Here is an 11,869-nt window from a genome sequence, read left to right as displayed (position 1 = left end):
CCTCAGATATGCAGATGACACCACCCTTATGGCAGAAAGTGAAGAGGAACTAAGAAGCCTCTTGATCAAAGTGAAAGAGGAGAGTGAAAAAGTTGGCTTAAAATTCAACATTCAGAAAACTAAGATCATGGCATCTGGACCCATCACTTCATGGGAAATAGATGGGGAAACAGAGGAAACAGTGTTGAACTTTATTTTTGGGGGCTCCAAAATCACTGCAGATGGTGACTGCAGCCATGAAATTAAAAGACGCTTACTCCTTGGAAGAAAAGTTATGACCAACCTAGATAGGATATTCAAAAGCAGAGACATTACTTTGCAAACAAAGGTCCATCTAGTGAAGGCTATGGTTTTTCCAGTGGTTATGTATGGATGTGAGAGTTGGACTGTGAAGAAGGCTGAGCGCCGAAGAATTGAGCGCTTTTGAACTGTGGTGTTGGAGAAGACTCTTGAGAGTCCCTTGGACTGCAAGGAGATCCAACCAGTCCATTCTGAAGATCAGCCCTGGGATTTCTTTGAAAGGACTGATGCTAAAGCTGAAACTCTAGTACTTTGGCCACCTCATGCGAAGAGTTGACTCATTGGAAAAGACTCTGATGCTGGGAGGATTGGGGGCAGGAGGAGAAGGGGACGACGGAGGATGAGATGGCTGAATGGCATCACTGACTCGATGGACATGAGTTTGGGTAAACTCTGGGAGGTGGTGATGGACAGCAAGGCCTGGCGTGCTGCGATTCATGGGGTCACAAAGAGTCGGACACGACTGAGCGACTGAACTGCACTGATGCTGCTATTGAAACGCAGTTCTGTCCATTACGAAGCAGTGTGTAAAGCAGTTTTCAAATATCCGTGTTTCTCATAACCGTGTACTAAATACTGGCAGCTACTGAACGCCGGGCTACATCCACAAGGCGCCTCACCACAGCGGGGGCATGGAATATTTATGATGGGGACACAGAGGTGTCAGGACTCGAATTCAGGTACCAGAGGCATCCGACGGCCCGTGTTGGGACCAGACCTGAGCCACGACAGGCTCAAGAGGCCACACTTAGGCCTGAGCCTCAGGTTCTTGTGAGCATGAGTCATAATTCCAGGAAGCGGTGCCAAACTGGATTAAAACCTGAGTCATGATTCCGGGGGAACAACACCCTGGGAAAGTCCCAAACCTGAGCCAATCCGGATAGGGATGGGGGATTTGGAAATCGCGCGCGCCTAGGGCTCAGCCAATCATTCCCCGCCAGCTGTACTAAGAACCGCCTGTATAAAAGCAGCTGTGAGTCAGCGCGCAGGGCTCTCTCGTGAAGACTCCACTGCGCTGGATGAGACTTGAGCCCTAGCTCGAGCTAGCGCTAAACCCCTTTTTGCTTTTGCATTGCTGTGGACGTCTTATTCTCTCAGTTTTGGGGACTCGGACTCTGGGCATAACACCCGGAATAGACGCCCAGGGAAACCGCGAGTGGCCCTGGGCGAGGCAGTTCGGCGCCCCCCGCGCAGGCGCACTTCCAGACCAACGCAGTCGTAGCCTCCCGCTGCAGTCCTAGGAGTGAGGCGTCAGAGGCGCTCGAACCTCTCAGCCTCCGTCCCAGGACGGCTGGGACGACCAGAGCAACGACCGGAGGTGAGCGCACCGCCCTCTGGGAGTTGTAGTTCGACGGCCGTCCGGCTAGGCGCCATCTCGGCCAGCAGCGGGCGTGGCCTTCGGCCCGCCATTCCTCCTAGGAGTGCGGAAGGAGAGGGTCCATGGGTGGAAAACAAGGCGGAGCCAAGATTCCGAGCCCCTCAACTTCAGCCACCCTGGCGGGGGCGTGGCGAGCGGAAGACGCTCGGAGGCGCGCGCCGCCCTCTGGGAGGTGTAGTTCAGCGTCGGGGCGCAGGCGCAGTGCGCTCCGTGGCGGCCTCAGGCTTGGTCCTGCAGTCCGGCGGTAAGTGAGGTTTGGGTTGGCCGAGGTAGGGGCGGCCGGGGGCGACGCGGGTCCAGGGTCTTCCTTGGGACTCCGGCCAGGGCGTGCAGATGGCCGCGCGCGCCTGTGTCCCACCCCTTTTACTGCTTCGGCCTAGGTGGTGTCGCTGTGGGCGGGGTGGGAGGGGCCGAGTGGGCGGGGCCCGATTTGGGAAGGGGAGGAGTTGGGGCGGGGTTGGGCCACGGCTTTGGTGGAAGGGATTGAGGTCTTTGGCTTCAGGAGCGTAGACGTAGAGATTAGCTGGCCTGACTCCTCCCAGCCTGGAGCCAGACTGACCTGCATTCTTCCCCGGACTGGGCGAGACCTCCGACGTTTGGAGGTGGGAAAGGACGAGGCCCCACCGTGTCAGCTCTGGAACCTCGCTTTCTTGAGGGGCTTCTGTCCGTAAAGAATAAAGGTAAAGGAGACCCAAAGCAACGGATTTTGATCTTAACCACACGGGACCCAGGAAACAGACAAATTAAAATCTTATTGAGCATCAGCTGTGTTCCAGGCACTCCAGGTTCCTTCATTACGTCAACAAGCAAGGGTTTACATGTCCTGCGTGCCAGGCCCTGTCCTATATCCCCAACATTGTCTCTGCCTGGATGCCACGGGAGAGTCAGGGAGACGATGATAAGCCCATAAAACATCACTGAATATGCTAACTCCCATCCAGTTCAGTTCAGTCGCTCAGTCGTGTCCGACTCTTTGCGACCCCATGAATCGCAGCACGCCAGGCCTCCCTATCCATCACCAACTCCCACAGTTCACTCAGATTCACGTCCATCGAGTCCGTGATGCCATCCAGCCATCTCATCCTCGGTCGTCCCCTTCTCCTCCTGCCCCCAATCCCTCCCAGCATCAGAGGCTTTTCCAATGAGTCAACTCTTCGCATGAGGTAGCCAAAGTACTAGAGTTTCAGCTTCAGCATCAGTCCTTTCAAAGAAATCCCAGGGCTGATCTCCTTCAGAATGGACTGGTTGGATCTCCTTGCAGTCCAAAGGACTCTCAAGAGTCTTCTCCAACACCACAGTTCAAAAGCGCTCAATTCTTCGGCGCTCAGCCTTCTTCACAGTCCAACTCTCACGTTCATACATGACTGCTGGAAAGACCATAGCCTTGACTAGATGGACCTTTGTTGGCAAAGTAATGTCTCTGCTTTTGAATATACTATCTAGGTTGTTCATAACTTTTCTTCCAAGGAGTAAGCGTTTAATTTCATGGCTGCAATCACCATCTGCGGTGATTTTGGAGCCCCCCCAAAAATAAAGTCTGACACTGTTTCCACTGTTTCTCCATCTATTTCCCATGAAGTGATGGGACCGGATGCCATGATCTTCGTTTTCTGAATGTTGAGCTTTAAGCCAACTTTTTCACTCTCCTCTTTCACTTTCATCAAGAGGCTTTTGAGTTCCTCTTCACTTTCTGCCATAAGGGTGGTGTCATCTGCATATCTGAGGTTATTGATATTTCTCCCGGCAATCTTGATTCTAGCTTGTGTTTCTTCGAGCCCAGCGTTTCTCATGATGTACTCTGCATAGAAGTTACATAAGCAGGGTGACAATATACAGCCCTGACGTACTCCTTTTCCTATTTGGAACCAGTCTGTTGTTCCATGTCCAGTTCTAACTATTGCTTCCTGACCTGCATACAGATTTCTCAAGAGGCAGGTCAGATGGTCTGGTATTCCCATCTCTCTCAGAATTTTCCACAGTTTATTGTGATCCACACAGTCAAAGGCTTAACTCCCATCCAGGAAACTACAATGAAGACACCTGGGCAGCGTGGCTGGGGCAGAATCCGGTGCATAGGCAGGGTCATTAAGGGACAGTCCAGAAAGAAGGGAAACACATCCTGCCTTTGGCCTGAGCTTCACTTGGCAATCCGCCAGGGATGAGCGTGTAAATCACTGCGAATAAGGCTGCGCATGGAGCAGGTGCTAAACAGATGCTCACTGAGGCCAGAAGCTTTCCCCCGGCAGCAGTCGCCTTTCTCTGTGTTCTGCTGCTTGCTGGGCTCTCCCTTCAGCTCTTTTCACATTTTGTTTATTTACTTATTTATTTAGCCACACTGCATGGTTCACAGAAGCTCACTTCCCCAACCATGAATTAAACTCCAGGCCACAGCAGTGAAAGCCCAGAATCCTAACCACTAGCCCACCAGGGAACCCCGCCTTTTCACATTTTAATTCTTGTAAGCTCCATCCTGGGTCACCATCCTCATTTTATAAGAGAAAAACCTTTTGTAGAAACAGGCACGCCAAAGAGTGCCAGAGACCTCAGTACTGCCTGGCTTTCTGCCTTCTGCACAGTAACAGAGTTATCACCCTGGGAATCATCTGTGTGACCTGGGCTGTGCCCCTTGCCCCTCTGGCCATCCGTTTCCTTGTCTGGAATGAGGTCCTCCTTCAGCAGTGCCTGGAATGGCATCGGGCTCACAGCAGGAGCTCAAGAAATGCCACGCTGAGGTGGCAATCCTATTGCATCCCACCTGGGTATGGAGTTCCTTCTACGTGCACACAGGCCTTTCAGGGCCTGGGGTCACTTGTCACTTGCCTAGTCTCTCATATCCCCTTTCCCTCCAGAACTGCCTACAGAGGAGCTGACTGTTCCTGCGAGAGGCCCGAGGAGGAGGGAATGACCGCTGGGCTCCTCACTGCCAGGGACCTGGTGAGTACAGCGCCACCTCCCACCCGGCCCTCAGGCTCTGCCCGTCATCCCCACCAGGCTGGTTCTGCGCTCAGGGCCCTGCCGTCACCCTATCCCCAGCCCGGCCTGTGCTTTCGTCAGCTCCACTTCCCTCCACATCTCAGCTTGCCACTCCGAGAAGACCAGCTGGGTCCCACCACCCCACCCCTGCCCTGTGCCACCCTGGCAGACATCGCTCATCCACCCCACTGACGGCCTGGAACTTTCTCATCACAGGGCTCAGGGTCTGTTCTCCCAGCTCACACTCCCTGCAGTCACTTGGCCAACATGTAAGGAGCACTGCCCGTGAGCAGGCACTGTCCCAGGCACTGAAGGTGCGGAAGCAGACAGGAAATCTCCGCCCCGCGGCTCACAGAGCACATGAGGAACGTAAATGTGCCATGTGTTGGGCAGGGAAATAAGGCCCCAAAGAGGGTGGGCTTGGGCGTCAGAAGGCCTCTGAGGCATGGCCCCCAGGCAGAGACCTGCAGGAAGGGAGAGGGTGGGGTCAAGCCCACAGGCAGAATGCTGCAGGTGGAGGGGACAGCAGGAGCAGAGGCCTGGGGGTGGGACCACACCGGGCACTTAATGTGAAGACCAGGCACACGTGTGGCCGGAAGATGGAGAGCCGGGTCTCCTAGGCCAGCTGCAGGGGCCTGAGGCCTTGGGAAGCAGTTCTGGCCATGTTTAGCACGTGCAAAGGACTGGCAGACAGTAGGCACACGGAGAATGGGTGAAGACTGAGCGTTCTGAACCTCGGTCAGTGCTGGACATGTTTCACCGGGTTCGACCCCCACATCAGTCCCACGAGGCAGGAGGAGGGGCAAGTGACGAAGCTGGGAGTGGTCGAGCTGGGCCTGCGCATCGACCCTGAGGCCCCAGAGCCCCACGCACACCGTGCTCCTTCGTGCCTCTTCCTCCAGGTCCCTCTGCCGCAGCTAGCGCCCGCGCGTGTATGTGTGTCTTGTCTCCACGGCCTCTGCAGTGTCCAGACCTGGGCTCAGTAGGACTCTGCAGATAACTGAGCAGTCCAGATCTAATGAGTCTGGAAAGTGTGGAGCAAGCAGGGAGGGTTGGTGAGAGAAAAGAAAACCACCCCGCCCTGCCCTCAGCATAATTTGAAGCTGGGTCTGGAGGTAAAGCAACCACTGTGTGCCGAGTCCTGGGCAGACTTCCTGTGACTTCCCTCATTCCTCCCAATAGCCTTCTCAGGGAGCTTCCAGCAGATTGCAGATGAAGCCAGACGGGCGGAGTGTAGTGCAAAGATGCCTGGGGCTGGCGCTGGACTCTCCACCAAGCAGTCCACCACCAGTCTTCACATCACCACCCCACCCTCGCCCCCCCTGGTGGGAGAGTCCCTAGCAGAGGCGGATTCTGCCTGGGAGACCAGGGTCCAGGAAGTGGGTAGCCTTGTGTCCCTCCCTGATCACCCCCTCCACATGGCCAAGTCCTTAACTCTGCCCTCCACTCTGGCCATCCATAATACTTGCTTCAGTGATGTGAAAATCTTTTTGTGGAGGATGTGAGTGCCCAAACCTCAGGCGCCTTGTAAAAAAAAGCATAAAGTCCCCACCTACTCACGGAAGAAACTGGCCTTATTCTCTGTGAGTCTGTTGTTTTGTTTGCTGATTTGTGTATTTTTAGATCCCGTATGTGAGAGAATGATCGGTATTCCTCTTTCTCTGGCTTATCTCCCTAAACATAATGCCCTTCAGCTCCACCCGTGTTGTGGCCGATGGCAAAGCTTCATTTTTATGGTCGAGTAGCATTCCAGGGAGTGTCTGTGGGTGTGCATGTGTGTACCAAGGCTTCTTTGCTGGTTCATCTGTTGATGGGCACTTAGCTTACTTCCACATCTTGGCAATTGTAAATAGTGCTGCGGTGAACACCGGGGTGCATATGTCTTTTAGAATTACTGTGTTTTGTTTTCTTCAGATATATGCCCAGGAGCAGGATTCCTGGATCATACAGTACTTCTATTACCCCAATATTTAGAATTGAAGACTAGGAAACAGTCCTTGGGGGTCCTGCCCCTGGACATCCCCACCATTTCATTTTTCTGGCCACTCTCCACTGCTCTTTCTCTCCACAGTTCCTCTTTGTATTCAGGTGGCGTTGATGCACTGTGTAGATTTTGGGAGTGTGCAGCCTGGTGCCTGCACATATGGACACCCGTGGATGGTCCAGCTGAGGGGTGGGGTTCGCAGCCCCTCTGGGGCTCCCTCAGTCAATTCTGCTGTGACATCTCAGGGGTCCTGGTTTGTCCAAGGAGGAACCAGGTAGGAGCGTGCCCAGAACGCTCCCATTCCGACCCCTGGAGCCTGTTTTTCTCTGACTTGTCTTTCAGGGAATTGGCTTAGCCCCATGGCCAACGGGCAATCCTAAGTTCAAATCCTGGCTCAGCCCTTTCTCCGGGTGGTTTTGGGCGACTCTGTTGTCGTCCTCCCTGGGGAACAGTGGCTGGATGTGATCACCCATGGCTGGGGCTATTAAGTGAGCAACCCCTGTGCATCTCTCAGCACCGTCTACATGTTTGCTCTGAATTTCTTTTTCTTTAAGGTTCAGAAATTTAAAGTTCTTGATGTGTCAGAACTCTGGTATCTTCCATAGTTGGCTGACTTTTTTTAAGACCACACAATCCCATAATGATATTCTCATTGTGAAAGTGTCAAGCAGACTTAGAAAGCCCCCTTGTTCCTCAGTCCCTCCTAGACTTCCTTCTAAAGCTGCCACTGTTGTCACTCTATGCACCTCATTTTCCGGTGCTGATATACATGTTTTCCGACAAATGGGAATTAGAGCTCTGTTTTGTTTCACATAAATAGCACTGTGCTGGTGGTGTCCCGCCCCTGGGATTTTTCCGCCCGGAAGGTTATTCCCCAGCTGTGCGTATCAGTGCCCTCCATCTTGTGCATGGCTGCAGGTTTTCCAGAAACTAACTGTGGCTCCTCCCAGATGGCAGGTGTCTCGGCTATTAGCAGTTGTCTGTTATGTATAGACAGTGCAGCAAGGGAGCGAGGTTCTTGAGGGGATGGGGAAGTGGAATTGCCAGCATAACTACTAGATGTATTTTTTAAAACCTGCCAGTTGTGCAAGTAATCCATGCCTGGGTACTCAGCCACCCTCTTCTCAGAAGGGCCGGACTCTCTGTCCTTTTGTTTGCCTTTTACTTACTGATTTGTCAGTTCTTTGCATGTGCTGGCCAGTAATCCTTTTCCTTCCATTTATGTTGCAAATATTTTCATTCTGCTCTTAATGGTCCTTGTGGCTTGTGAAGACTGTCATCTAGAAATCATGAATTTTGATTGCTGAATGTATCATTTTCCTGTTGATTCTGTAACAAATCCCAACAAACTTGGTGGCTTAAAACCACACAAATTTATTGTTTTATACTTCTGGAGCCCAGAAGTCTGAAATACGTCTCCTCAGGCTGAAATCAAGGCGTCCGCAGGGCTGTGTTGCTTCTGGCAGCTCTAGGAGAGAATCTGCTGCCTTCCCTTTTCCAGCTTCTAGATGCCTCCTACGTTCCTTGGCTCCTGGACCCCTTCCATCTTCTAAGACAGCTTCAGCCATTTGAGTCTTCCTCACATACCATTTGGAGAAGGCAATGGCACCCCACCCCAGTACTCCTGCCTGGAAAATCCCATGGATGGAGGAGCCTGGTGGGCTGCAGTCCATGGGGTCGCTGAGGGTCGGACACGACTGACCGACTTCACTTTCTCTTTTCACTTTCATGCAGTGGAGAAGGAAATGGCAACCCACTCCAGTGTTCTTGCCTGGAGAATCCCAGGGACGGGGGAGCCTGGTGGGCTGCCGTCTATGGGGTCACACAGAGTCGGACACGACTGAAGTGACTTAGCAGCAGCAGCAGCACATACCATTACTGTGAGGCTGACTCTTTGGCCTCTTTCTGATTGAAAGACCCTTGTGATTACATTGGGCTCACTAGGGTATTCCAGGATAACCTCCTTATTTTAAGGTCAGCAGACGAGCAACCTTAATTCCACCTGCCATCTTAATTCCTCCTTGCTAGGTAATCCTGGGGTGGTAGAGACATAGTTCTTCCTACCAAACTCATTTTTCTTCTTTCTGACTTCTGTTTTATTTCTGAAGACTTTCTCTGCCACCCATAAATTAAATTAATGGTCTATACTTTCCCAACTTTTTCCTTTTTTATATTCATCTCTTTGCGATTTCTTGAATTTCCTTATGGTGTGAGGTAGACATCTACTGTTTTTCCACCAAAAGGGCCAGTTGCCCCAGTGTGCCTCGTTGCTTTGAAACGCTCCCACTACCACACTGGTGTTCCGCTAATGCGTGGATCTTCATGTACTTGAATTTATTTACACGGTAAACAGATTCTTAATGAAATCTCCCAGATTCAACCCCTGGACTTGCTGCTTACTAGCTTTATACCTTTGGACAAGATACTTACATTCTCCCAGTCTCTGGAAAATGGGCTTGTGGCAGCATGGACCCTCTTATCTCTTAAAGAGGGCTTTGTTTCATTATGTATACATCATGGACCCCTCAGACGTGACTTTGGCCAAAGGGTGAGGCAGAGAAACAGCCTGACAGTTTTCTAGGTGCTCCTTTCCCTCCTTCTCCCTGAGGGACACCCACACAAGCACACTTCCTGTGACTCCAGCATGTCAGGACAGTCATCCTCTTCACTGTTACTCATTTTTTCATCTCAAGAGTCTCTCCAGCAGGGCTGAGAACCTGACCCAGATCCCCTGACCCTCTCACCTACGTGGCCAAGGCCCCTGTTCACCAGCTGCTCGCTCCCAACAGCCACGCTGCGGACTCTGAGGATGCATGTGTGTGATGTTTCAGGACCAAGTGACTTTTGAGGACGTGGTCGTGGACTTCACCCGGGAGGAGTGGGGGTATCTGGAGCCGGCCCAGAGGACCCTGTACCGAGATGTGATGCTGGAGACCTTCTGGCTCCTGGTCTCTGTGGGTGAGGCCACCCCCGTGCCCTGACAGTCTGCCCCCAGCGCCGGTTCTCATTTTCCTGGGATAAAAGTGGGAGTACATCCAGGCCTTAAATGGGGATACCTGTGCTGTCTTGGGCTTCGGGGACCCGACTGTTTTAGTGTAGGGAACGTCAGTTACAGTGTTTTGGTTGCAGATTACAGATCTGAGTGAACAATGCCAGAAGCAGAAAGTCCTAGGGAAAAAGGGACATATCAGTCCCGTGACCACAGAACCCCAGGGCAGACCTGGGTCTGTCTTTGGTGCTGTTGGGAACCCCCTCCTTCCCTCATACCTCTTTCATTCTCCATTCACAGATGGGCCCCTCTGAAGGTGATGAGACAGCTAGTAGTGTGCCTCTCCTGGGCTTGAGACCAGCAGTAGAGGCAGGATCTGTGTCCCGGGCACCCATATAAGGCCCCTAGGTTGTCGTGGTTTGGCAGCCAGGTCCCCTCCACGCTGGTCATTGTTGCCATGAGGCAAAGGAAGAAGCAGAGGTCTGATTGGCTACCCTGGGGCTAGGGATGGGCTCAGGGACTGAGTAGGGGGCAGGGGCCTCTAAGGAAGGGTAGAAGCTGTTACAGCAACCATGTTTTCCCAGAACCCCAGACACGTGGTCCTGGAAGACTGAAGGTGTGGGCAGAGGGTTAGGGAGGCTCCTAGGACACAGATGTTCACTGTATGGGTCTCCTTCTGAGCAGGACACTGGCTCCCAAAGCCGGATGTCATCTCCCTGCTGGAGCAGGAGGCAGAGCTGTGGGCAGCAGATGAGGGAGGCCCCCGAGGTGTGTGCCCAGGTGAGATGAAAGCCCTGCAGTCTGGGGGCTTCTCTCTCCACACCCACCCTTGGTTCTTCAGAGCAAATTGACTACTCAGTCTCTCAGGGAACATTCACCAAGCACCTGTTCTGCTGTGAGAAGGGTAACCTCAAATTCAAAGCCTCCAGGGATGACGTGGGTATGTTTGGGAGTCTCTGTTCTGCCAACCACATCTTGCTTGACCTTTTCTGTATAACTTTTCACTGGAGTGTAACAAATGGGAAAAGTGCCCACGTCACACTTTTAAGCAAGTCTGGTGTCAGGGTGGGGATGTCAGGCACTGAGGCCATGGCTGTACAGAGAGAGTCAGATCCCAGGGCTAGAAGGGAGGAGGAGGAAATGCATTTGTTTCTTTCTTCAGCACATCCACTGAGCTCTGCTCTGGGCCGGGGGTACTCCAGGCCCAGCACATCTGTTGACAGCTTCCCTGGATGCGTGCTTTCTCCTCAGCATCCTCTCCTGCCCTCGTTCTCTGTGCTCCCCTGAACACTCCATCCACACCCCCTATACCAATGCCCAACCCGTGATTATTCTCTGTGCTTCCTTCCCTGATTTGTAAAAATGTACTTTTTAATGGACAAAGCCACCTGTGCCTTGGACCTTTCAAAACTATGAGTTTTATTCTTCTGTCCACTCACCACCATCACACCCACACACACACACAGACTTCCCTCAGAACCAGGATTAGGGGACATTTCCATTTCTCTGCTTCTTTCAGATTTGGAAACCAGACCCCAAAGCAAGCTATCAACTGAAAAGCAAGGTGTAACTGAAGAAATACCCAACAGTGCCCTGGTAGAAAGGTTCCTACAGGAAAGTCTGTGGCACTCTAAGGATGAAGATGCTGCAGGCCACAGGGAACAGGGCCGTGAGGAGTCAGACAGCTGTGTGGTGCAGGCAGCCTGCATGCTTGTGAAGACACTGGCAGAGGAGCAGCAGCAGGGGGATGGGTGTGGGGCAAACTTGAGTCTGAGGCCAGATCTCCCAACTCAACCAATGACTCCTGAAAGGCAAGGTGCCCCGGTGTTGGGAACCCATGGACAGAGGGAGAATCCAGACTCTAATGCTCAACAGAAAACCTGTGCAATAGAGAAGCCCTATGGATGTCAGGAATGTGGAAAGGCCTTTAGTCACAGCTCAGCACTCATTTACCACCACCGAACACACACAGGTGAGAGGCCTTACGAATGTCATGAATGTGGAAAAGGCTTTCGAAACAGCTCAGCGCTTACCAAGCACCAGCGAGTCCACACTGGGGAGAAGCCTTACAGGTTTGCTCGGCGTGGGAGGACCTTCAACCAAATTGCCCCACTGATCCAGCACCAGAGAACTCACACCGTTGAGAAACCCTATGAGTGCAGCGAGTGTGGGAAATCCTTCAGCTTTAGATCCGCCTTCAGCAAACATGAGCGGACACACACAGGCGAGAAGCCCTACGCGTGCA

General features: G+C 52.6%; 1 protein-coding gene across 1 annotated transcript in view; it reads left to right on the top strand.

The window, feature by feature from the left end:
* The first annotated feature begins 1,468 nt into the window (after positions 1-1,468).
* The window catches only part of ZNF135 (zinc finger protein 135), an 11,736-nt gene continuing 1,335 nt past the window's right edge, over positions 1,469-11,869 (top strand). The window contains exons 1-5 of the mRNA XM_040251839.1: positions 1,469-1,922; positions 4,528-4,612; positions 9,467-9,593; positions 10,309-10,404; positions 11,144-11,862. Of these exons, the coding sequence (XP_040107773.1) occupies positions 1,741-1,922; positions 4,528-4,612; positions 9,467-9,593; positions 10,309-10,404; positions 11,144-11,862 (1,209 nt within the window). The 5' untranslated portion in view covers positions 1,469-1,740. The remainder of the gene's footprint in view (positions 1,923-4,527; positions 4,613-9,466; positions 9,594-10,308; positions 10,405-11,143; positions 11,863-11,869) is intronic.

This window comes from Oryx dammah, unplaced genomic scaffold, assembly GCF_014754425.2.
Source record: "Oryx dammah isolate SB20612 unplaced genomic scaffold, SCBI_Odam_1.1 HiC_scaffold_13, whole genome shotgun sequence".
In the NCBI taxonomy this organism is placed as follows: Eukaryota; Metazoa; Chordata; class Mammalia; order Artiodactyla; family Bovidae; genus Oryx; species Oryx dammah.
The sequence above is the reverse complement of the archived record's forward strand: the minus strand, read 5'-3'. Positions and strand labels throughout refer to the sequence as shown.